General features: G+C 43.7%; 2 protein-coding genes across 2 annotated transcripts in view; one reads left to right on the top strand and one right to left on the bottom strand.

Annotated features, from left to right (window-relative positions):
* Window positions 1-11257, top strand: part of znrf2b (zinc and ring finger 2b) — a 61991-nt gene extending 50734 nt beyond the window's left edge. The window contains exons 3-5 of the mRNA XM_063485428.1: window positions 5522-5627; window positions 7361-7434; window positions 7513-11257. Of these exons, the coding sequence (XP_063341498.1) occupies window positions 5522-5627; window positions 7361-7418 (164 nt within the window). The 3' untranslated portion in view covers window positions 7419-7434; window positions 7513-11257. The remainder of the gene's footprint in view (window positions 1-5521; window positions 5628-7360; window positions 7435-7512) is intronic.
* A 116-nt stretch (window positions 11258-11373) lies between these two features.
* Window positions 11374-25758, bottom strand: nod1 (nucleotide-binding oligomerization domain containing 1). The gene is made up of 12 exons (XM_063485427.1): window positions 25623-25758; window positions 23622-23820; window positions 23016-23190; window positions 19074-20889; window positions 18919-19002; window positions 16718-16801; window positions 16556-16639; window positions 16195-16278; window positions 16025-16108; window positions 15711-15794; window positions 15524-15607; window positions 11374-13966 (listed from the first exon to the last, which is right to left on the bottom strand). Exons 2-12 carry the CDS (start codon window positions 23796-23798, stop codon window positions 13894-13896), a joined length of 2829 nt encoding a protein of 942 aa, XP_063341497.1. The 5' UTR covers window positions 23799-23820; window positions 25623-25758; the 3' UTR covers window positions 11374-13893.
* Window positions 25759-26221: the final 463 nt, after the last annotated feature.

Here is a 26221-nt window from a genome sequence, read left to right as displayed (position 1 = left end):
CCATATGACTTCCTTGACTTCCGAGTTATTTTTGTGTCATGCAAAATCAGAAGTTAATCACGCAGACTGTTCTGTGATCTGCCGCCCTGGCTGTATGTATGTGCATCGTGGTTGTGAGCAAGTCTGTCCCAACCCTAACGCCTAAGTGTAGTGAGAGCAGCAGGGATCGTGTCTGTTTTATAAGAGCATTCTTTATACACACAACAAAACCTCATCTCGTACTTGTTTCACAGCATGGATGACCCACTTTCATTTCCTGATTCAGGATCTTGACAGTAGTGAAGTTTAACAGGCATCAAGCGCAGTGAGCGTGGTACAGCAGCATCTCTGGTGTGTTCATGCCATGTCTTTGTTTGACAAAGGCTTATTTCTCACTTCTCCTCTCTCACTAAGTCTGAACACATTTCAGCTCATGCCAACACTCTGCTCGGTGTTTCCCTTTCAGCAGAGTGCTTTCAGGCCAAGTTGAGTTCCTCTTTGAGTAAGCCCACTTCCTGTTCAGCTGGGACTGATTCCTCTCTGTCTTCCTGTCTCTCAGTCATGTGATGGTCCCTGTCTGAGCAGACTGCTGCAATATGGAGAACACTGTCAGCTAAAGAAGGAATGCAAACAATGAACACGATCTGTCCATGCACCTGTCTTCTTCCATTGATCCAAAGTTGGGTTAAAAATGCAGCAGGGTATTCCAGATGATCACTTGCTCTCAGGAAGTGGAGATCTCGAAGCATTCCCAGGCCAGATAAGATATATAATCTCTCCACTGGGATCTTTTTCCAGGTGTAGGTGCCAGAAAAATGGTGATGAAGCTGCGAGGTGATCTACTGGGATAATGTAGTACTGTGAGACGGGGCATGGTTATTGTTCACTGCTGTTTTCTGTTAGCTGGTGGCATCGCCTGGTGCGTTTAGGAGATCGCTGCAGAGAGTCATAACAAGCTGCCTTTTTATGTACTAACATGGCTCTTGCTTTCAGACATGCCCAAGCTTGTCTCGTTGCACCGACTGGGGAAAGTAAATGCATGGTGTTGCTATAGCAGTGATATTCTAGTATGACATTTTTATACGATGTTAAAATGATCACACTATGATAGGAACAGTCTAAAGCCTGAGCAGGGAATATTTTAATTTTGTGACATTACACGTGTATCAAAAAGTAAAGAAAAGCATAGCAGCTCTGCTAAGCTTGCCATGTTTCTTATTACCCTGTGTGGTTTTGTGTCAGTGATTACAGCCGCTCCCTGCTGTTTGTGGCCTTTCTAGGAAAATAATAAGCTGTTCAGGTCTTTCCACTCTTACCACACAGTCACATGACCATGAAGATCTGTAATCAGCATGTTTATATTCCTTTCAGTTGTTTGCTTTTGGTCGCTCAAGGACAGCCCTTCATTATGTCACACACACTCACAAACACACACAAGCAGGTGCAGGTAACAATAGTGTAACCATGAGTCTGTTCTCTGATGCTGTGAGTGTGTCTTTGTGAAAGCAGCAGCACAGCAGAGACAGAGTAAAGGTGAAGGCCTCGTGTCGTTGCACGCTGGGGCTTGGCCTTGAACTGCTATTTATTTTCACACACATGCGCACAGACCTGTGCTCCCTAAATGTATGTGGCGCTGCTTCGTGACATAGACACACAAGCACAGCAGCTGTTGCATGTTTATAAGATGACAGGTGCCGCTTGGCTGAAGCCGGCGATGCTCCCTTGACCTCGTTCCTGGTTTCTAACCTGCTGTGAGACAGACTGATGACACTGTCAGAGAAAGTGCTCGTAGGCATGGGCCATATGATATTATTCACATCATATACTTCTATCATCATGAGCTCATTTCATGGCGTAAACACGTCACCCCATTAAGCAGTGGATTGCGCTCACATGGGTCATGCAGCACAAAGTTATTTAAGTTGTGAAGGTGAAGGCAAATATGTCTGGAAGCATTACTGCCGAGGATTTAATCCCCAAAAGAGCAGCTACTTCCCTGTTTGGGAAATGATTTTGGATATCAACGATCAGGTACAGAACAGAACACTATAATATGCAAGGAGTGCATCGAGAGGGGGAAATACTGCTAACTTATTTCACCATCTCAACCATCATAGTCTGTACCAGGATTGTCTGAAAGGCCATGAGGAAAGCTCTGGGTGGTGGATCACTCTGCGTCGACCACAGATTTATGGTCAAGTAGGACGACAGAGCCTTACCTCAGTCTGACTGTGCACTATATTAACAGCAGGTGGGAGCTCTGCGCCTCAAACCGTGAGACCAGCTACTTTCCCGAGGATCACACATTTTAGATTCGGTAGTGGATTTTATTTTGTAGGAGCCGGTGGTTCGGGCGTCTGACAAGGATGCCTCCTGGGCCAGTTATTCCGGGCAGGTCCCACAGGGAGGAGGCCCCGGGGCAGACCCAGGGCACGCTGGAGAGATGGCCTGGGAACACCGTGGTGTTCCCCCGGACAAGCTGGAGGAGGTGGCTGGAGAGAGGGAGGTCTGAGCTTCTCTGCTTAGGCTGCTGCCCCCGGGACCCGGTGCGGATAAGCAGAAGAAGATTGATGGATTTTATTTTGTAATACTATTTATGTTTTATGCTGACTTTTTCAATTCAAAGAACAGAGGGAGAATTTTTATTTTTATACTTGAATACACTGCTGAATAAACTATTCCACTAAAAGTTACATGTGTAATATATATTTTTTAAGTTTTTATCAAATATTTCAAAGCAGCCTGTTGTGTTTATGCTGTCGAATTAATAACACCCATATCAGCAAATTTATTGTGAGAATCCTCTGAAATATCATGATGTTATGTTTGGCACATATCCCGTCGCTAGCTGCTCGTTCCAAACTCCCAACAGAAGCTGCAGCTCAGAGGTGCAGTGAAAGCCGCTCTGTTAATCACCTCCTCTTGTCCAAGGCCTTGCCACGGCGGATGGATCTGCGTATTTGATTTGGCACAGATTTGACTCTGTGTGCCCTTCCTCACACAGCTCTCTTATTTATCTGGGTTTGTTTCCTCACAGTCTCAAGCTGGGGATCTTGTGCATGTTAGAGGGGAAAACTATCCTCAGAGGCTAAAGTGTTTTTCGTGTCTTGTTTTAGTTGTTTTCCCCTAATGCTTTTTAATGCATTTTAACACTGTGGAGACCCACTCTCTCTAGGAGCCACTCTTGAGTGGCACTAAAGGAACTGCGGTGTGTTCTGTGTCTGCGACGGCTCATGTTTTAGCTCTAGAGATTTCCCCTTGGTAATAGCACGGTGGCTACCTCCAACCTTTAGATACAGTCTGTGGTTCATCCCAGTGTGCAAACCAGTATTAAGACAATAGACAGTTCTGCAGTTAAACACATTAATGCTGGAGGATGAAGAGCTGGAATGAAAGTTTTGACTTCTTTGCAAAGGGTAAATATACCAGCAGTTAGTGGAATATGACATGAAGGGCAGCTGTTTGACACAAATGTTATGGAACCCAATCTATCAAATTCTCATCATGCAAGCAGTGGTTTGTGTTTTTGGGTCGTGTGCGTCACAGTCCCAGGGGCATGGTAACAACAGATTACTGGTTTTGATTCGACACAGTGTGCAGTTTTTGCCCCTCACCTGTAAAGGCCTGGTGGGGTATTTAATGTGAGCTCATTGGGTGGAAACCATCTTTGTGAACATCATAACTTAGGAACAAGGTGACGTGGGATTTTCACATTGAAACCATAGTTGCATCTACTAAACGAGTTCAAATATCAGTTGTCTGAAAATGCAGGATATCCGACAACTCAAGAAGACGTCATCTCATCCTCTAGGATTTTCAAATTGATTCAATAAGTGCATCTGCCAGGAGTCTGAGAGGGAGAACTGACAGCTACCAGCATTTTAATTTTAGTTTCTCATGCTCGCCCACACTCTTTTGCGTGCGTATGCAGAATTCACAAACATACATGTGGATGCACAGACAGACAGCGGTCTCACTGATGGGGCAGGACAGAGGCGCTCTGCAGCTGAAGCAAACATCATCTGCATGAGTATTACAAACCTCTCACTGACTGGCTGCCCGGCCCAGACTGTCAGTGTGTTAAAGATGCTTTTGCCCTCAGCTGAGCTGGATGCCATGTGCTGCTGCCCATAATAACAGGCTTTTGCAGGCCTATGTGGGTTAATCCACTGTTACATAAGGCCAATCCTAATGACTGTGTGTTTTGCTGCAGGTGATGGGTTTAATGGTGCACATGCTGAGTTCCACTCTAGAGCCGGACCCATGCTATTCATAGCATGAACACACACACAGTAACCTCACACACTGTAAGGAGCGCTGAGCAGAGGTGGAGGCTATCCGGTGGCCTCCTACCCACAGTACGAAACTGAGTGTGGAAACACTGATAGATAAAGATTTAAATGCTTCTGACAAAGTCGTGCTGCATTCAGGGAAATCTAGAAATTTCAGCTGCTTGAACAGTATGACTTTAGCTCTCTACACATCACGATCATCCAGAACAGCATGCAACACACATCCTAATCATGTTGCCTCTGATTGCCACCAAAAACCCTTCTCATGTGTTTGCGTTCCCGTATTTCTTGTGCCACTGTCAAGATCTTAAAAGTTTTAACCCTCTCAGGCTCAAATTAAGTTTTAGTTGCTAATGCACAACCAAGTCCTGCAGTGGTACTTCTGAGTAAAAAAAACTCATAAAATATGTATGTGGGGTAATCAGGTTGTTAGTTCTTAACTGTTGCAAATCTGCAACGCCTGCCTTGAGAGGGTTAAAGGAATACATGGAGTGATCTCATGGACGATGTGTTTGTACATTATATAAATCAGGCAACGCTTCAGTTCAAACAGGTCATGAAGTCGAGCTCCACACAATCCTGGCAGATCAGCTGATCCCAGAGCCTGCCCATATCAGCTGATGAAACAGCTGATCCCCTCCTGCATAAACCTCACACAGGTTGGGCTTTTTAAGCCGTTTTAGCCTACCAGGAGTTGTTGCATATCTGCAAGCCACTTTGCAGCCCAGCTCCACCTCTTTCAATGCTGTCAGTAATCATATCATTACCGCTGATGCCTGCTGTGTTCTGTGCTGAGATATTCTTACAGGGAGGACCAAGGACAGAGCTGCGTTTCCCAAAACACAATGGTCCTGACTGAGATATAAGAGTAGCACAGTGCACATCTAGTAAACAGAAACACTAAAATGTGTCCCCACTGTCGGTATCTCTGAACAATTTTGTCAGGATGACCTTTATTTTTATGTAAATATAATTGTTGAACTGTCAAAATCAGTATGGAGGACATGTGTGGGTGCGCTGTAATACTGACTTACAGTGCAACTGAAACCTGCACGCCGTCTTTTACACTGATGCAACCACTAATTAAGAAAGCTCTAACAGATCACATGTTCACTTTGGTTTAAACACACTAGATTTTACTGCAGCTCTGTTTTGCCAACAGAGGCTGTGTGTTGTGTTATGAGTCGTCCTATAATCCCAATCGTGTGTGTGTGTGTGTGTGTGTGTGTGTGTGTGTGTGTGTGTTCCAGAGGATGTCCTGCCTCGGGATGCAGGAGAATGTGCCATCTGCCTGGAGGAGCTGCAACAGGGAGACACCATCGCTCGCCTGCCCTGCCTCTGCATCTACCATAAAGGGTTGGAACCTCATTTGTTTTCCTTTTCATCTAATAGTACAGTAGTAGTACAGTGGTCCCAGCTGTGGTGTGGCCTTAGCGACACAGTTCAGTGCCAGGAAGTCTTTTTAAGGAATTACAAGCTTCCTTCAGCCACTTCACTGTCTGCATTTCCATCACAGTGACGACTTGTGAAGATTAGGCAAAGAAATGCTGGGTGTCCAGGCAGAGATGTTCTTATTGATCTTACCGATTCCAGTCTCACACTCATATTTGGCTGCACTGAACAAACCCTCTTTAGTTCCCCCCCTAAAAGTGTTCCTGTGCTGACATCAGTCAGAGAGACGGTAAAACAGAAGAGCGAGCACTCCTAACTTTGGAAGATACCCACTTGATTTGACTGCTGAAGCCTAAGCGAGCTTCAGAGGAGGGATGTGTTTTGCATAGTGGTGTGTGGCTCTTGTCCCTCATCGTGAACAGGAGAAATGAGAGCAGCACGCAAACATGGCTATAACAGAAAAAGGAAGCAGCAGTGTCAGTTTAAACTGATGCAAAATTGAGGTTCAGGGTTAAAAAGAACAGTCATGCTGACAGCGAGGGACGAGTACTTGAGTCACGCACACTGTAGTGCTGTCACATTATTTCACAGAGGGCCTAGATTGGGCTTAAAGTGGATTTATTGATATTAGTTTCAGTATTTACTGAACTGGCCTGTCAGCTGGTATCAGCTCACTGTTTTAAAATCAACCCCAGACTTTATAATGTCTTGGCTGCATTTTTATAGCCACGTGGTAATATTAGTCCTTCTTTTAATAACTGAATATGAATCTGGCCTTTTCTGGCTGCTGCCCTTTCAGAGATGCTACAAACTTAAAGTTTAGACCAGCAGACACAGACATCCTTTGATATGACGGCACCCACACTACTGAACATTACTTCTTCACCTTTGAGCTTTCATTAGTTTCAGACAAAGACTGTATTTAAAAGATGGACAAGTCTGACCTATGAATGCTAAAATGCTTTAAAGGCCAGCGATGGGTGACTCCTTCTCTAAGTTCGACCTCAGCAAACACTGCCCAGGTGACTTTATGGTCTCAGCTGGTAGTTTGAGGTCAGATTGTGGAAAACATGAGGTTCATTTTGTAAGTTATAGTCAGAAAGCAGGATAAACTGGGGAGCGCTCATTGGCTAATGAAATGTGAGTATTGCATCAGCCTTCAAGGCACCAAGAGCAGTGGTGAAAACCGTCAGCTTGAGGTTTTGAGGCTTCACTAACCAACAGGAAGCCAGAGTGGCTCTCCATCTTTTATATGCAGTTTATGTTTCAGCTGTTATTCAGAGGAAAGAGGAAACACATGTGCTTTCTTTAGCCTGAGTGGGTCAAGTCCAACACAGTCCACTTCATTACAAATGACATATAATAAAAATACATGTGACGAGACTACTGCACACCAGCAGGTGTCGCCAGAGGCAGCAAAATGGACTTCATGAGCTCTACGAAGTTTACTTTATTAATGCCAAGGAGAAGCTGTTTTATTACAGGTGCTTCTTACAGTGAATGCGCTAAAGGTGCACGGTTAAATGTTCCAGTGTTAACAATGCTTTGTAGCACACGAACAAGTGAAAATAGCCGTAGGTGTGGTCAGGTGTAAAGTTTGATGAGGTGCATCGTGGTGGAATGACTCGGGCAACATCGCTCTTCTCACGCTCCACGCTGTCTCACAGACTCCTCCCATCTTGTTTTCTCTCCTGCAGCTGTATCGACGAGTGGTTTGAGGTGAACAGGTCCTGTCCTGAGCATCCATCGGATTAAAGCTTTCATTGCACAGGTAAAATCCACATCCACAGACGTAAAGATGATATTTTTTTTAAATGTCAGCATCTGATTCTTTTCTGTGTGATTTCAGGTACATGAGAGGTCCCCAGAGGGATCTGCAAAAATGAAATCCCTGGATTCAGGGACTCTGCTGGACTCTATGACCACTGTGATCAGTTAACACCCTTCCTCCCACAACCCACCCACCCAATAATGTAGTACCACAGTGTGCCAAATCTCATTTAAGCAATCTTCAGGGATACAAACTTGTGTGTTTTATGTTTAAGTTGCACATCTACACTCAGCATCAGAGTTGACAGACTCTTCCATCTCGTATCCTCTCCAGCCCTGACGGTCGGGGCATGACGGCAGGCAGGGCTCTACTTCCTGAGAGGGGCGTGTCAGCAGTTTGTACACCAGTATGGAGGAGGAGGAGGAGGAGGGAGACTGTTGGCTGACGCGCTCCGACTCGCTCCCTCCCCTCCTCCGTCAGCATCAGTGTCTCCCAGTGCCTTGTTGTAGCGACGCTCGGCACGCAGCAGGCAGGACAGAGGGGAGTCCAGACTACGGCCGAGCCGGCTGTCCTCCACCCAACGCCCTACAACCCCCACCACCACCAGGACCATCTTACCACAACTGCCATTCTACCCGAGCAGGAGAAACAAGCCAGAGACGGGGTGTCTGCGTCTGCAGCTTCTCGCAGCTGACAGTGCTGCTGCAAAAACGGTGCCAATCAACTGTGAATACTGTCAAAGACTCAGTCATCAGTGCTTTTTAGACCCCGCCCACACAGTGAAGGTCTTCAGGTACAGGAGCCCAGTCCATCACTCACCAGCCTAAACCCACTGCAGCACATTGCTGCTACTTCTCTAACACGATAAGTGTTCTGTATGCCAGAACAATGGGACACACAACAGCATGTGGAAAAATGAGATTAAATTAAAAATCCACCATCCTGTTTTTTAACTGCTTATCCGACTTCAGCCGCGTCCACACGGGGAGCAGTTATTCCCCGTCTGAGTCTCTTCTTTCCCTCAAGTTAGCCCACTTTCCTGTCTGGAAAAGGCTACAGCCCGACTTTTGGATATGTGGTTAAGAAAATGGATGGATGGATATTTTAACCCTCTGCTAGTAAAGCTGGAGCTTCACTTTAAGACTCAGCATCACGTTCACCACCACAGACCAGACTCATCTTCATCAGGACCTGAAATACTTTGTCCCCACCAGCAGATGTCAGTCTGTAGTTTTCAAGCAAAGCACCAGGATCTTGATGTATAACATCCAGGCTGCCGTACACGTGGCTGCAAACGGCTCCAGTGCATGCTGCAGAACCTGCATGAACCTGCAGGATTGCTTATTCAACACCAGAACAGAATATGTCTCGACATAAATAATATCTCGTTCCATCATGGACGGGATCTGGTAACGAGACAATGTGGGAAAACCTTTCAAGACCTTCAGTTAAGTTTTTAGCTTTGTGTTCCTTCCTGTAAGAATTAGCTTCAGTTTTTTTATCACATCTGTCAGCTCGTGTTAATTTCTGCATCTTAACCGTAGCAGCTGCAGGTAAACCGAGCCCCTCAGAGTACAGTGTTATGTCTTTGTTGTTTGGGACACCAGACTGAGACAGTTTACTTGTGTGGAGCTGCAGGACTATAAAGGTACCAGGAAAACACAGTGAGCTCTGTGAAGTTTTTTCAGGCACTGACCGTCACACTGGGAGTCAGCAACTTGATCTCGATCCTGGCAAATGCAGCAGTCCAGGTGCTGAGGCTGAGGAAACTTAAACTAAACAGAACTGGAGGGACTAACTGGACCTGTCTGTTTGGGGTTAGGTGTGCCTGAAGACCTCACTGAGGAACCAGTGTGGACAGACTTTCAGTTTCAGAAAAACAAAACAAAAAAAGTCTTGATACTGATTTCACCAACAAGCTCACGTTCAGCCTTAGAGGACGAGCTAAGTTCAAACCCATCTACTGATCCAGGGCTTGTGTGGATCCCAAAGCTCCAAAACATCTGAAACCTGTCATCCTTTTCCTGCGGTCTCTTTTGCCTGTGAAGACTAAATCCACCCCTTCCTGATTGCCCAGTCAGTCTGTGAGCGTTTGCTGGGGGTTGCAAAGAGGATGCTACACCAAAAACCTCCTTCCAGTTGCTTTGGTTGCGAGCAGATTGCCGTGGCCACCTTTAGATGATCGGTAAGTCGTTAGTGAATGTCTGAAGACAAGTCAGCAACCTCCATACAAACTGAGTGACCACAGCAGCAGCCTGTACCTCTCTGTGACCACTGACTACCACTCACCCACCAATCAGAGAACACACGTTTTTCTCTCGCAACACCAGGCAGCCACTCAGTGACCTCCAGGCTTCTGTGACTAGAGTTTCTCATCTTGTAATTATCATCATTAAATGAACAATATGCAGTTGATTAAGTGATATTTGGGATTTTCTTTTTATGCTTGAAATCATGCAGAAGCTGCATCATGTTATGGAAACAGTGGCTACAAACCAGAGGTTTTTTTAAGATTTGTCATTTTGGTAATTGAACTTATTTACATAGTAAAGTGTTTGAAATCAAACATTAATATATTGTTTTAAATAGGAGAATAATGGGAGACAGAAACATGTCTGTGTTTAGATGTGTGCCTTCTACTTTGTAGAGACATGATCCTTTTTCTTGTTTTGCAGTTTCTGTAGTTACTGCTCTCCACCACTGGGAGGCAGTGCGCTCTCACTTATGATCTTGATGTGCTTGACGTTATTTTTGAGATTTTTATCATGAAAGCAGGACATGAAAGGTTCCTGTGTAGTTTCAGTGATCTTAGGGACTGTGAGAAAATGATTGTGGTGCAGAGGGAGGAAAAATGGTTTTAATAGAATAACCACGGTTAACGTTTTATTATTGGTTTCCTACACATTCCTCAAACGCCGACTGAGTTTAGGTGTGCTAAGTCAACATTCATTTTGTGTTTATATAAATATGTAAAAAGAATCACAGGCAGCAGTTTGTTTGGTTTTTGTATCTCCCAAAAATGATTTAATGGCTGAAAAGATTTTATAATGATGTTTTTTATGATCATGCTAACTTTGCTTTTTATTGTGACTCTTGCTGCGTTCACCGTGTCTTCCATGACATGTAATGTGTGTGTGTTTGGGGGGGGGGGGGACGTTTTTTAAGATGAAACACTGGACTCTGTGAAATGTAAACTTTTTACATCATTAAAAGTTTTCATGAGCAAATGACAGAAGTGCAGAACACGCCGGCCCCTGTGGCCCCTCCTCTCACTAACCATTTTCACACAGTCCCTTACTGAACACACACACTGAGTGTTTCCATCTCTCGTGAGTCAGCTGGGAGTCCTGCTGATATACGAGCTGCTTTACTGTCGTTGTTGAATGTATTGAAGCTAGTGTGCTTCTCTGGTGGGCGTTGGTGTCACTAGAATGCAAACGGATCAAAATTTGGAGTTTTGGGATCCACCCCGGCACACTCATGACTACTGAATCATCACACTGTATTCTGGAAATCAGACGGCCACACAGAGATTAACCGAGCCCGGTGACGCGCTCCCTTCGCACAGTGCGTGGAGGCAGGATCGGTGCGTTCGTAGCGACAGAGCGACCACGTGGCTGCTTGATGGACATCTCACAGGGCTTTGACTGTACCGTCATCTCTCACTCTGATCTGAATTCTGCGAGAGATTACAACCACTTCTCCCTAACTGATCATGCAGCTGATTCCTGTGAGCAGGTCCGACTGTCTTTTCATTTCTGTCTGTGAATTTATGAGGAAATGTGCAACAGATCTGGCCTTAAAAGATGACTCTGACATTTCACTCTCCTGTCCATGTGGGTTTTTGTATTTCCATCATTTTGCAATAACACAGACACCTCTAATACCACAGTGGCTCTGACACCACGCTGAATCCTTGAACTTGAAAAGGTTTACGGGAAAGGCTGGCGTTAAATGAGAGCATGTTACGAGTGCAGTTAAATTATAGTTGCAACTCTGTAGTAAAACATTTCCAGAGCTTTCTGCCACGTGGCGTGGTCTTCCTCAGGAGATGATGTTATATCTGAGCTCAGTATGGGACTTTGCGTATATCAGTACAGCTTGAAGGCAAAGTTCCAAAAACTACAGTTCCTGTAAATGTCACGTGAGGCTTGTTCCTGATCAGACCCCACAGACCCACGCGTAAACACGCCTGGCTTTGCTGCACATCTTTACAGCCTGGTACAAAGTTGAGGAGTCAGGAGTCACCAGCTGTCATTTCACCCATCGTCACTCGAAATCACTCAGTGTCAGTGACCTTTCATACTCTGATGACACTTTAATCTTGATTCAGACTTCTGTGGCTGATCTACGTCCTGTTTTCTGACGTTTTACAGCTTCCTCCACAGATAAACAAATAAGAGAAAAGTTCCAAAAATGTTTTATAATGAGACCACAATAAAGATCGTATAGATAAACTGAGACATAATGTTGACGTAAGTCTTCTTCTTTTTTCATATATGAACATATGTGAGGGATTCATTGCATGGTTAAATACATTTACACTGACGGAGGTGTGTCACTGGCCCAGCCCAGGCTGTACGCCAGGATCTACCCTAATGTCAGCCGAGCAACTCCATCCAATCAGAGCACTGTAAATCTGTCTTACGGAGTAATTATTAGTAAAGTTAAACTAATGACAGGTGTTATTAGTTGCGGTGACGCCCCATTAGATGCTAAATGACAGTTCACACCACGATGAGAGCTGGGTGAACTCTTTCAGTGACCAGCCTCAGATTCTCAGTTCTCCAATGGCTTTTTGTATTATTGTGTAACTTGGGTCATCACGATGGGGCTTCCCCTGTTTGCACTGGCAGGCAGAAATCCCCTGCACAGCCTGCAACTCGCTGGAAAGAAAGAAAAGAAAATCTGGCAATTATTGATTACTGTAGGCACATGGAGGCTGATCAATACTGGATCTTTGCTTATTCCAAAGAATAAAACAGCTCTAATGTGAATATATGAGACTGTCCTGTCTCAGACTTTATCCAGTTAATTGGTCTCTACTGTCTGAAGAAGCACAAGGTAAATGTGCTGGGTTCATGACGCTCCCAGCATTTTGGCCATCATCAGCATCATCTTCTCATTTTGAAACCAGACATGGTGAGCGAGGGAGGAGAACGAACCTGAAGCTAAATAAAAGACAAGTGAAAGCAAAAGGTGGTGCAGACTACAGACTGCTGAGGGAAGGTGTGGTGTGTTTATACCTGAACTCAGGTAAGTGGCAGAAAGCTGAGACAAATAAACCAACTAAGAAAAAGAACAAATCACTCAAAGATCAAACGTGAGGCTCTGAGAGCTGCTGTATTTGTTAGGTTTGTATATTTGATAGTGTGCACCGAGAGAAACACGGTCCCAGCATGCTTTTTATCTGCAAACTATGTTGGGTTTGAGCCCCGACAAACAGAATCTGTACAACAAAAGAAATCATAGCAAGCTTGAATATTTCTGTATGTACATCCATAAAAACAGGATTTTACAGCATGTAGGTCTGTTAGCCTGTGGGGTCCAAGCAGCTAGCAGCCTCTCACATGGGTTCATGTTCATACTGAACAACACTGGTGAGCATATCAAGGCACCTGTGTGTAAGGAGCTCCGGCTCTCTGAAATGTTTATTAAAGATTACCTGGACCAATCAGACGGCTGCTTGGACAATGTTTTTTAACTGAATCGACCACAGTGAAGCATTTTGCTTTGTTTTCTTCCTAAACAAACACGCACAAACATTCCAACACAAGGACTTGATCCCATGTGTAAAACACGTTGGTAGTGATATACTGAAGTGTTGGCCACGTCTGAAACAGTCAAATCAAAGTCTTTGCTTTATTCCAACAGAAATGTCTGAAGAAAGCAGCGGGGAAAGCCCGTGTTCGACACAGGAACTGGATGAAAGGTTCACACATTTGCCACTCGCGGGTAGTGTTTGGGCTCCATTTATTTATTGTTCTAACATTTTAGGTCACATCTATGCAGAAACACAGGAAATGCTAAAGAGTTCGAGACCTTTGAACCACCATTAAGTATGTGAAAAACATCATCTTGTGTAACAGTCAGATGAATATAAAAAAGCATTTACAGTACACAGAAAACAAGGTGTGCATGTGAGGAAGTCAGCATGCTGTATACTTCTTGTTTAAGTTCCGACTTCCTAACTTTTGTGGAAAACTGTGAAACACTTGTTGAAATTTTAGGGGAAAGTCCCCAAAATGAAACACGGTGATGTCGTTCAGAGATTTCAAAAATAAACATTCTGGGGTTTTTCGCTTAAGAATAAGAAATAAATAAAAACACAGACAATGGAGGTGGTGCGACTTTATCCCCGCAGCATCGGGTGAAACTGCACCAAATCCGTTTGCTGACACCAGCACACGGACCGAGCGCACACACTTCCTCCGTGCATGCGTCATGTGAGGTGCCCAGTCAGTGGAACCGCAGCCGCTTCTCTGACACAAACTGCTGCTCTTCCTCTTCAGAGAGCCGGTTTCCTTTCACGCTGTAGAAATACAATCAGACTCCAGTCATGCATTCACAGGGACAACATTAACGACTGCCCCACGTAACCTGCAATTCACTCTGTGGATGCTGTCAAAGACAGGTGACAGGGAAAAGCTGGACCTAGTGTTGTAGAGGGCATCTCCCTGCTAGTCTGGGTCCAATGTGGATCCAGCTCAGCTCCAGATCGAGGAGATCAACACGTCCTCCACCACCAGCGTTACTTCTGGTGGCATGTACTGGCCCGACACTTTAGATTATGCTGCGTTTTTCTTTCATTCATCATCTGTAATATCTCAATAGATCTTTTACCGATGAATCAAGAAATTCTGTCTCAGTTGAACATCTGAATGATGGTTTTTTCTTCCTCCCCAGTAATAAAGAAAGCAGAAATTTCCTGTTTTTTTTACTGAAACTGAAATGACTTGGGACAGCTTAATTCCTATTTTATTAGCTCACTGTCCGTTTCAACAGAGAGAAATGAGGCCATCAGCAGAGCTACACCCTTTGAGCCTATTTACGTGCTAGTCCATTATTGTAGGGTCTACCTTACAGCAGAGGCGCCTGATGATCAGTAGATCAGTGGTTCTCAAACTTTTCACAATGAGTACCACCTCATAAAATCTATGGCTCTTGAAGTACCACCCTTATGACCCACATTAAAGTACAGTAGTGTAGGCCTATTTAATGCCATATACAGTTTACATGAGACAATTTTATTTCTTATAAGAATATTATTTATTTTAACTGTCATAAACAGGATGTGACATAATGATAATAATAACATCTGTACTGCATTAAACCATTCACAGCAGGTGGGATATCCAATCTTTAAGTGATGACGTATCAATCCTGCTTCCGGATTCAAACTACTCTGCGTTTATGAAGGCTGTTGTGTTTTTAACATGTTTTAATGTTTTCTATCTTGTTCTATTTAATCTCAACAAGCCCCTAAAAACAGTCAGTGATCACTGTCGGCCTCTCTCGGTTTTTATCACCACTGTTCATTTTAAAGCTCAGTTTTTAAATCCTTACGATGTAACTACAGCTCAGCCCATGCAGCAGTATATTAATGACTAACCTGGTATTGTGGATGGATTATCTCAGTTGTTCTCCTGACTAAAGTTTGGTCCGTTTACAGCATCCTGCCATGCGATTGCATTTGTCCCTAACCATCGGGAACCCTCACGTTAACTTTTATCGAGTGGAAAAAAGTTAGCGTTCATCCTCCAGCTTCACTGTGTTTATGTTATGCTAACATAGCTGTGTCGCTAGCGATCACGTAGCACATCATTATATACCAGCTAGCCCAACTTCAGTAACCCTACAAACGTCACTGCTGTTTAGTTTTCTGTCTTCATTTATGTTGGAAGTGATAGCAGAGCATTTAACAGCCTTACAGTTACCGATCCGTCCCTAACTAGCTTAAGTTTGTATCCAGAATAAGTTGGACTTCAAATAATCCTTCTCACAACGTGGACACCCACCCTCTGCTTGGTCTGACATAACCTTGAGGGGAGAACAAAAGACCAAGATGTCAATTTGAACTGATGCTCACCATATCTCTTTGAGTGCTTTGTTGTGAGTGAGGGCCTCAGCGAGCTGCCTGATCCCTTCCACAGTGAACTGGTTGCTGATTAACCTGCAGACAAACAAGCAGTGACTTACAAAGGACACTGAGCTGTGTAAGAGTTCCGATCCATGCTGTGTAAACAGGATGCAGACTGATGCTGTGTTGTTCTTACCACAGGTGGGTCAGACCAGTGTTTGCCTGAATCATGTCAGCCAGGTGTGGAGCTGCATCATCGGTCATTTCATTCTCCACCAACCTAAAAAGCACAAACAGTAACGGCACACAGCCATGAGACTTTAGTCACTCTGGAGAGGCAGCACTGACTGTGACGTAGCTCCACATCCATAAGGTCAACCATGGATTTAAGCGCTGTGCTGCGAGTTCTTTCAGAATGCAGCTAAATTGTTCACTAAATACTGATGTCGGCGCATCCCAGCTCTCCTTCTACATTACTGATGTCGACGCAGGAACACAGACTGCACGTACCAGAATATCCTGAGTGCCGTGTTCTCTTTCAGTGCTTCAGCCAGGCCCCGCCCACCTCTGGATGTAATGCAATTGACCGACAGACTAGAAGACAAAAAAAAGAGTAAAGATTTTAATCATTAAGTCTAGATGGGCATTTTTATTTTTGTGCCGTTTTTATAACTTCCTACCTGAGGTTGGTAAGGCTCGGGTGGTTCCTCAAAGCTTCTCCAAATGCTTCTGCTCCCTCATCGCCAATACTGTTCCCCCACATCCTGCAAAAATGCACAGAAAGCCTGATCAGGCACCTCGTTATCAAGTCCTTCCTCAAATGTTTTCAGCTGGGCTAAACAACACAGCTAAAACTGCATCTCGGAGGGATTTCTCCCTTTGTCACATCTGGTTTCAGTTACCAGGGTGTATTTCTGTTGTGCCCAAACGCTCAGAATAAATGCTAGAAACTTCCTCTGTCACCATTAAAGCTGCATTTTTACTTTGTTTCTTACAACTCAGCTCTTTGCTGAATTTCCTGGATGAACACTGAATTCTTACCCAACGTCAAATATTGACGAGCTCTTCTTTATGGCGTTGGCCAGATGCCTCCCACCAACACTGGTGATCTTGTTTTTACCAATCCTACAAAGTAATGTCAAAGTATTCAAAGTTAGTAAGGTATGTTGGTTTTTTCCCCAAACTGAGATATTTTTAACTTACTTAAGAACTCGCAGTTTGGGGCATTCTTCAATGATCTGAGCAACAAGCCTGGCTCCAACATCTGTGATGTTATTGTTGTAAAGCCTGAGGACACAAATATAAAAATATAAATCACTGTGTTTTTGGTTTTTTAAAAAGTGATTCAGACAGGTTTTAGAGAAAATGGAATAACATAGCAAGCTGCTTCATGCAGGCAACCGAAGCTGCGTTGCATTACAGCACATTTAAAGGACATCAAGTGTCGGCCAAAGTGCTGAACAGAGGGAGAGTATACTCAAATAAAAAGAATTAAAGAAGATAAGATGAAAACATTATTCCAAACATTGTAAGACATCCATACATGTTTGTAAAATTATATGTGTACATATAAACACCAACATCCTCGCTGACACCAAACACTCCAGCCCAAACTGAGCAGTTTTCCATCTCTGCCTCAGAAACATCAGCAGTGCTGCTGCTGCCCTGCATCAGTGTCAACCCCTCCACCATCCCAGCATCCACCTGGATCCACTGCTCATCACATCTTATATGTGATGAGCTCTCTTATCTTTAATGATAAGAAAACCGAAATCGTGGTGATTGACAGCAATATTCCTCGCGGCCAACTTCGTGATGCCTTTGGTTCGCTTGCCAGTTCCCTCTCTGATACTGTTAGCAATTTGGGCGTGTTGCTGGACAGCTCTTTTAAATTTGATAAACAAGTGCCCGCTGTAGTTAGATCTAGTTTCTACCAACTGCGTCTCATCTCCAAGGCCAGGCATTGTGTTCCGCGTAAGGACCTGGAAAAGCTTATTCAGGCCTTTGTGACCTCTAGGCTGGATTACTGTAATTCCCTTTATTTCGGTCTTCATTCTGCTCTTCTTCATAGACTGCAAACTGTTCAAAAATGCGGCGCCACGCCTTCAGACCGGAACTGGGAGGTTTGCCTCGGTTACCCCTGTTCTAGCTGACCTGCACTGGCTACCCATTAAATCTAATTTAAAATACTGCTGCTTACTTTAAAATGATCAACAACAAAGCACCGAACTACCTTATTGAACTCCTTCGATCGTACACTCCTGTTAGAGCACTAAGATGATCTACTCAGTTACTCTTGGTGCAGCCAAGATCTCGGCTGAAGTCTAGAGGTGACCATGCGTTTGACTTGGCTGCACCTGATTGGTGGAGTAACCTTCCTACTGCTATCCAATCATTTAAATCACGGTTAGAAACCTATTTATTTAACCTTGCCTTTCCTGTTAGTTAATGCCTATCTGATTTCTTGACTTACTCTATTTCTCTTTTATGGCCTTGTGCTTTTGCTATGTTTTTATTTGATATGCATTTCATGCTATTCCTGTGTATTAGTGACACTGACCTGTTAGCATATTTGGTACTTTGTTATGGTCTTATAATATTTATGTTCTATTTTCTGTCTTTTTTGTTAAGCACTCTGGTATAGCGTTGGTTTTTAAATGTGCTCTATAAATAAAGTTGTTGTTGTTGTTGTTTGTGCCACACATGGCTGGAGTGATGAGCTCAGAGCCTACACACCAAACCAAGGATATATATTCACTGTGGCCTGTTCAATGCAGAACATGGAAGTGGATCCTAAAAGGTCAAAATGTATCCCTGAACAAATCCTGTCACGACAGCAAAACCTACACAGACCGTTGTAGTGAGCCAACCCGTAGTTTAGTAACATTTCTGAACCTTGGCAACGTGAAACAAGACGTGTCGAGCACAGAGCGTTTCTGACCGTGAAACCAAGGGACACTGCATGCTCATACAGCAGAATTAGCTCAGGAGCAGTGCATCTGTGTGGGTTGTTGGGCATCAAGCACTTATTTCACTCAATGACGCAAATCAGTTTATAACTTTATACAACTGCCACCCAGATAACTGGATCAGAGAGAGTTTGAATGCTGAGTGAGAGCAGACAGTGCTGAGCCTTTACTTTCAGATTCCTCCATGCTATGTTAGTACTTTCACATCATTAGCAAACAGTGCACTGCTGCTGAAGTGTGAAGAAGTGAACATACACAATGTAAAACTGAACTGAACAGACTGGGCCCCTGGGTGCTACTGAGGTGTCACCGATCCCAATCTGATCCAAAAATCAGATCAGTCGGTCCCAAATGTTGATGTAATCACGTCCAACACCCTCGATATAGTCTTGTACAGTTGTTACAACAGTTACTGGGTTTACAACGTTTACTCACCCCAAAACCTCCACAACTTTGTGTTTGCACAGCTCCTCTCCAAGAATCTCAATGCTGCTGTCGGACAGGTGATTCACACTCAGTCTGCAGGGGAACAGTTTTATTAGAGCTCAGAGTTAAACGAAACACGTGTTTGAAAGCACGGCCGTACTCACCTCACTACTGTCATCTTGCAAAAGGAAGGCTTGAGCTGCTTCACCCCATAGTCGCTGATGTTGTTGTTATCCATGTCGAGCCCCAGGAGTTTCTGACGGTGCTGCAGCACAAAGTTCAGGGCGGTGCAGTCACCCGAGTACACGTTACAGTAACCCAGCTTGATGAAGCCGGCCGTGATGCCTTTCGCCGTCATCTGAGCAATGTCGTTGCTTCCCGTCTCGAATATGCACCTCAGCATCCACAGGAAGTTGGGCAAGACATGAACTTTCTTGCCTTCCTGCCCGTCGTAGTGGGGTAAGCCACGCAGGTGGAACTTGACACTAGTGGAAAGGTACGACTTCAGCAGGGCCCGTTTCTTCTTCAGTAAGACGGGAGACACCAGATGTCCCATCAAGCCTCTTTGACTCTTGGACAGCAGGCCGCACAGGAACAGATTAGTGAACTGCAGGTGTTCGTTGGTTGCAAACGGCTTCTTTTCGCCGGGCTTTGAAGATCTACTTATGCAGGAATCAAGAGGCAGACAAGACACCTTCCTTCTCCTGCTGCACTCTGTGAAGAACTTGAGGATGGAGCTGGCAGCAGCCTGCTCATCCAACACCAGAGCAAAAGCTGCCAGGAATGACTGAAGGGTGATGTGGAGGAACTCAAAGGTAGCGGAGCTCCCGCTGGCATCCTCCTCCTCACTAACAGGTCTGAGAAAGCCGAGAGTCAGATCTTCCTCCATCACACCGCACTCACTGATCTCCTCTTGGCTGGAAATGAAGCTGCCTCTCTCCATTCCCTGCAGCGCCAGCTTGGCAAATACAGCAAGAGGCCTGAGCCCTGCTTTGAACGTCTCCGAGGTGCAGCGGGTGCTTTTCTTCAGCAAAGACGGAGCAGGTGTAGCAGAGCGACTGAGGAACACTTCGGACAGCAGGAGGAAGATGTCGGTGAGCGTGATGCAGGTTTTGGGCAGATGAAAGCTGTCGTGCATTGTGTGCAGGTGTCCAAAGCTCTTAAATACAATCCAGCAGAACAGCGGGGTGGAGCACAGTCCACAGAGGTGGGGGCTGGCATCCAGCTGAATGGACACCAGCTCTCTGTGCTCCTGCTCCTTAAAGTGCAACTCAGTGTAAGTCTTCAGGTGATCTGGGGAGAACCCACGCAGAGCCACCTTCTTTCTGATCACCCTGCTTTGGATCTCAATCCCTGTCCGGGCCGTCAGCACTTTTTGAGAGCCTTTGAGTAATTTCCCACAGAGCAAGCTGATAAGCAGCTGGAGCGGGTTGGCCTTATCCTCCGGTGAAACCACCTCAGGCAGGTTCATCAGGTCTACGTCCTCCTGAATCTCATCGTAGCCGTCAAAGGTAAAAACGACTTTCTCGGGGAAGCGCAGGATGTAATCAAACACTTCATTGTCTGGATCGTGATCTGGGTAGCAGTTGTGCTTGAACAAAAGGTCTCTGAGAGAGATTTGTTCTGCGTCCTTGAAGGTGCTGAACATCCTACAGCGAAACTTAAAGAAGAAGACGGCATCCGTCTGCAACTCTTTTATGGACCAGAGGTTCTGGAGCTTCTGCAGAAGGATGGATTTTCCCACACCAGCGTCCCCCATTACGTAGATGATTTCACCTTGGGGGTTGAAAACTGCGTGATCTCCCAGGAGCTGGTCCACACTCTCTAAGAAGCCCAGGCTTTCATTGCAGTCATTTAACAGTTCCATCACAGTGTCAGTGTAGAGGTCCTCCAGCCGCGTCTCCTCTTGCTGGCCATAGGACATGATGAAGCTGGTGTCCCGGCTCATGTCATGTCTTAACTTCTCACAGTATCTGCTGACTTAGTGCACATTTAAAAAATGTCAAAGCTTTGATCGCAATCAAACTCTTTCTTAAACAGATCTAGATCAGTGCATCTGTGCAGGATTCACAACACTTCACTGGTTCCACATGCTGCCATGTTACAGCCTGACAACAAAATAAATTCCAGTCAAGTTCACCTCAAATTCCTGAACACAGTCGTCCATAATGACTGAAAAAACTCAGAATTGGTGCAAATGTATTAAAAATAAACATGTGTAACTTTTTCCATGACACTCAGGTGCATCCTGTTTCCACTGTGGTAAATTCAGCTGATCGGGCATGGTTTGGCACACAGCTGTCTGTATAAGCATGTCAGAGCAAGCCATGAAGTCCAGTGAACGAATTATCTTCAGGCCTCTGAGACAGGATTGCACAGTGAAGCCCTGTGAATACTTTCCAAATGCACTGTAACTCACAACACTACCACAAGACTTTGCTCACAATAGCAGCAGGTATCCCAGCACAGCAATACTATGATCTTCTAATCTAACTGTGGAAGACAAAACTCTTCTACAAAGGCAAAAAAGAATTATCTATTTGTTTGTTGTCAGTGTATGTGTACTAACATAGCTATTCAATTTTCCATGTGTTCAAGTTTTTACAGGGGTAGAGAACGCATAAGCATGGCATTTTGCTTTCTTGAAATGTAAAAGGTGATTGGCTCGGTGTCTATTTGAAGGAAAATCTAGAGTTTTATAAGGAGGTGTTGTTCTTTGTAAGAACTACAAAAAAGTGAAGCAGAGAGAACTGAGGGAGTGGAGTGTTTACAACCTGAGTGCCCGCCACTGCTCAGCTGTTTCATAAATGACCAAAAATAGCAAGAAAAATGTATCAGATTAAATAAGAAAACACAAGAGTTGAGCAACTGGCCCAGTGTGAGAAAGCTCCAAAAGTGGAATATTCAGTGTAAATTGTTCCAAACGTTTAAATAAAGACAGACCGCTCATCTTGCAGCGCTGCTGTGGAGGTGTGTGTGTGTGTGTGTGTGTTATCTGTAGCTACAGACGGGGGGATTTCTTCTGGGTTTCTAAAGAGAAAAAACTGTTTTCTTTATGATTTCAGTGCACCGTGTTTTATTGGTCATCACATGATTTAAGGGAGAATTGCAGGGTGACGTTGACTGGTTCTAGGTAGGGAAGCTTTTGTGTGGCTTAATTACATTTAGTTAAACTTTAGACCAAAAGCCTGAAAGTATACAAACAAAAGTTAAACATAATTGATATCAGTTCAAATGAATAATAAGGTAAAATGTTACAGGTGTGTCCAAATGGGTTTAATAATGTGAAAAGAAATCATAAAGAATAGTGTGCCTACCTAAAGAATGGCTTACTATCTGGATATTTTGTATCAAATATTGTTTTGCGACAGAGTGCAGGTTGCCTTCTGTTATTAGTTGTTTCTTAGATATTGGCTTTAACCATTGCGTTAGTTACTCTAGCTTATCTTACTGCATCTGTTACCCTGTTTTATCCACACAGAAATAAACTGTGAGGGCTGACAGAGCTGTTTTACAACGTTTGTCTCATGTCCAGATAAATCATTTACTTTTACAATGCATCATCTAAATCTGTGAAGTGGGCAGAAATGTGTACTGAAATTGTGGCATCACTATTAACATTTAAGACCTTTGCATACGGAACATATTTTGCTTTTCAAGTGCTTTTAAGATATTCTGAGACTTGAGGAGGTGGTAAGGTTGTGCATGTTTCATGCTCTTACAAACAAAAATTCTACAAGTTCAAGTAAAAAATAACAAATAAAACAGCTTTTATAAGTCAATAACACTCAGGGCCTCCATTAATCCTGCTACATCAGCCTGATGGTTGCTGTTGTTATTCATTTAAAACACCCACATACTCTACATATAACTTCAGTCACTCAAAAAAAAAAAAAAAAACCCTCCAGTCCTGCTGATTTCTACAATTTCAGTTTGAAATATTACTACACTTTCTGTATAATCAAGTAGAAAATATACTGTTATTCTTGTTATAGATTTTTATATTCTACCATAACTGCTCAACTGATAAACAGCAGACTGACTTCTTAGTGCTACAGATGTGAGAGCTGTAAAGTATGAAAGAGGTCAAAGATAATGACACCTACTTGGATCAGTGTTAACCACCTTCATCACTGTTACATCTTCACTTGGGTTGTAGTTGATCTCTTTCAGCCATGGCTGCAGGTCTATGTATGCATCACATACTTTATAAATTATGAAGATGAAATATTCACAGGCCTCCTCCCCTTTGCACTGGACTAGCTCCAGGATTTTGCGCACCTAAAAAAAAAATCATGAAAGAAATTCAAATTTATATTTACATTTTTTAAATTGTGTAGTATGTATGCAATCTACTGACCTTGAAGGAGAGGTCAGAGGTCAAATGTCACATGATATTTTATACAGTACTTTCTATATATTCACAAAACACACGACACCTGTAGGAATGATAGCTGTCCACCAATAAATTACTAAGTTGACCTTGATGGACGATAGCTGACGTGTCATGGGTCGGTAGCATGACCTCACCCTCCACAGAGTTTTACAAACACACAATCCAAACTTTTCAAGCTGTTTACACACAGAGTGATGACACGCACACATGCAGACACTAACACAAACATCACCTCCTCGGTGGAGGCAGTCAGGAGTCGTATTCACATTCAGAGATTTTTAAGCACAGTTTTTGTCTCGGACGTTCTTTTTTCTACCTGATCAGCCTTGGTGGCAGTTCGCTGAACAATCTCAACATCCTCCTGACAGAAGAAGCCACAGGTGAACAGGTTGTCCAGGATGCACTGAATGCTCCTCAGCCTGGTCACGAGCAGCTCTCTGTGGTAGGTGAGGAGGCTGGAGCACGGCACCCTGGCTTCTTTTATCTGATCCATATTTACAGGACAACAGTCAGCTCTGTGGAACAAAAGATCAGAAACTGTTGACAGCATTTCAACATCACATGGTAGGCTTCTTTCTTCTCCTTCCTTATTCACAAGGGGTCACCTTTGTGACTTGCACATGACACAGATTTTCACACCTGATGCCCTTCCTGACACAGCCATCCCAGATATTGGAATTTCTTGAACCCTGTCATCACCCTTCGTGTTTGGAACATGTGTTTACCATGTAACCACTGTGACACGATTTTTGTTAAATCAAATGGACAAAGTGAGCAACAGGACTCACACAGGTTCACTTCTTATCATTTGAAACTGATGACAATTTAGTTACAAAATTGCTCGAGTACAAACAGCAGGGGGCTCTTTCATGCTTTCAGCCCAGTGTTAAAACAGAACCTTTGTGTAAATGTAAGAACTGTTTTATTGGCTCCTTTCTTTTAAAGCTGTGTTCAGAGCACTTTAACATTTCAGACTAATTGCCCTTTTCATTATCAATAAAGTCTGATGATTGATTTTTCTGTGTGTAAAAAAGAAATTCAAGTCAAAATATGCCAAATTGTTTGTTTTCTTTAGTCCTTATCTGTCAAAAGCTGTGGTCTCCACCATACACACCAAACTACATCACAGAAAGGACATTACTAAACCCAGATTACTATGAACCAGGTCATGACCTATCACTATTTTTTTCTTTTTCTTTTAAACTTTACCCCTTTTTGGCCAGTCAACTAACTGTTAATTCGACAAGGGATACACCAAAATATCAAATATATAATAAAATATCATTACATCAGCAGGTTAAATTACAGGCCAATCAATAAAGTGTCTTTAAGATTGATAGCAATACCAATATTTGATTTTATGTTTTTTTTAAAGGATATTGCAGACATTGGCTATTTTTTTTCTTCCAAACACACAGATTACTCAAACATGTGTTATGTGTAGTTATTTATTTACTGGTTTATGCTCCAGCCAACTCTGCTGGATCAGCTGCTTGTGTTTTTGTCTGTCCTGCCAAAATGTTTTTGTAACATGTATTTGTTTGTTTTTTGTTTTTTTCATAAAAATGTCACCTAAAAGAAAATTAGCTAAAAGAAAAAAAAACATCAGCACCTGCCAATGTCAGCAGTGGCCCAATGACAAACAAGGACGCTGCCATCACAAAGATACAGACACTGTAGCCCATAAAGCAAGGGACCGTTCCCTGAAGGTTCTACAAAACTAACCTTCAGCAAACGTTCCCTGAAGGTTACCGTTTGCGGGGTAACTTACCAATTCCTCGATTTTCCGATTCTTAACACACGTGAGCAGCCTACATCTCTGACCTCGGTCTGAAACTCTGAGTACATGAGTACTGGTGGCTGCATTTCACAAATACTGCAAACACAAAGGCTGGCAAGAACTTGTCTGACCTGCAGCTCTTCAAACGCTGTTTACAGTTATCACTTCCGAAGTTCGTGCTACAAATATCTTTCGCATCTTTAGTCACAAAGTAACACAACATTCGGGCGTATTTTCCCGCTTTTACTGTTTAACAAATCCGTGCCCTCAATCTTGGAATGGCTCTGTTTTGTTTACGGAAACACAAACTTAGTGAAGAAGAGTCCGTAACTGACATGAACGCTTAGCCTCTAAGGTCAAAGCGACAGACCTCTCTTCCACTCAGCCGTGCTGACCCTGTTAAAGAGCACCTGAAAGCAAAGGCGCCCGGAAAGTTGCCAATAAGAAAAACTGCTGTCTCCGAAATTCATTCCAGCCCACAGAAAAGTTACCCGTACTGGACTGTATCATAGGCACAGAACCATAAATGAATCCTACCATTGTGCTGGGTCCACACCAAAGTTACAGCCGGGTTAGAAAAGAAAACTAAAAGGAACGAACTTCGGTTAAAATGCACGACAGCCCATCGGGCTACAGTTAGTGCATGTGCCGCCCCTTAGAAAGCATCAGCTGTAGCCACAGATGCAGGAAGTAAAAGCGCTGTGAATGGGTGCGTCATTTCTTCACGGGGTTTCTCAACCTATGCGTGCTGCGTTCAAGGTCCCGCTAAAGATGTGGAGTCCTGCACGTTTAGTATGTCCACGCATCTCTCTCTTTTTTTAGTTCTCTTATCCAATTGCTGGAGGAGAGGTGACGGGGTGGTGGTACACCTTGGACAGGTCGTGTATGTGTATCTATAAATGAATGCATAAATCCATAAATACATGTGTAAATAAGCCCCTGTTTAAAATCTTTAAAATGAAATAAATGTATTACAATTTGAATAAGAGTCAACACTATGACCAATGTATAGTATTGCATAGATATCAGCTGAAGTTGAAATGGGACTTCTTTTTCAATAGGCCTGCTAATTTGATTAACTACAACTATCACTGTCGCCGTCCTCTCAGGCGCGTGTTGGCCCTGGGTGTCCTCTC

The sequence above is a fragment of the Pelmatolapia mariae genome, linkage group LG10_11 (genome assembly GCF_036321145.2).
Source record: "Pelmatolapia mariae isolate MD_Pm_ZW linkage group LG10_11, Pm_UMD_F_2, whole genome shotgun sequence".
NCBI lineage: Eukaryota > Metazoa > Chordata > Actinopteri > Cichliformes > Cichlidae > Pelmatolapia > Pelmatolapia mariae.
The sequence above is the reverse complement of the archived record's forward strand: the minus strand, read 5'-3'. Positions and strand labels throughout refer to the sequence as shown.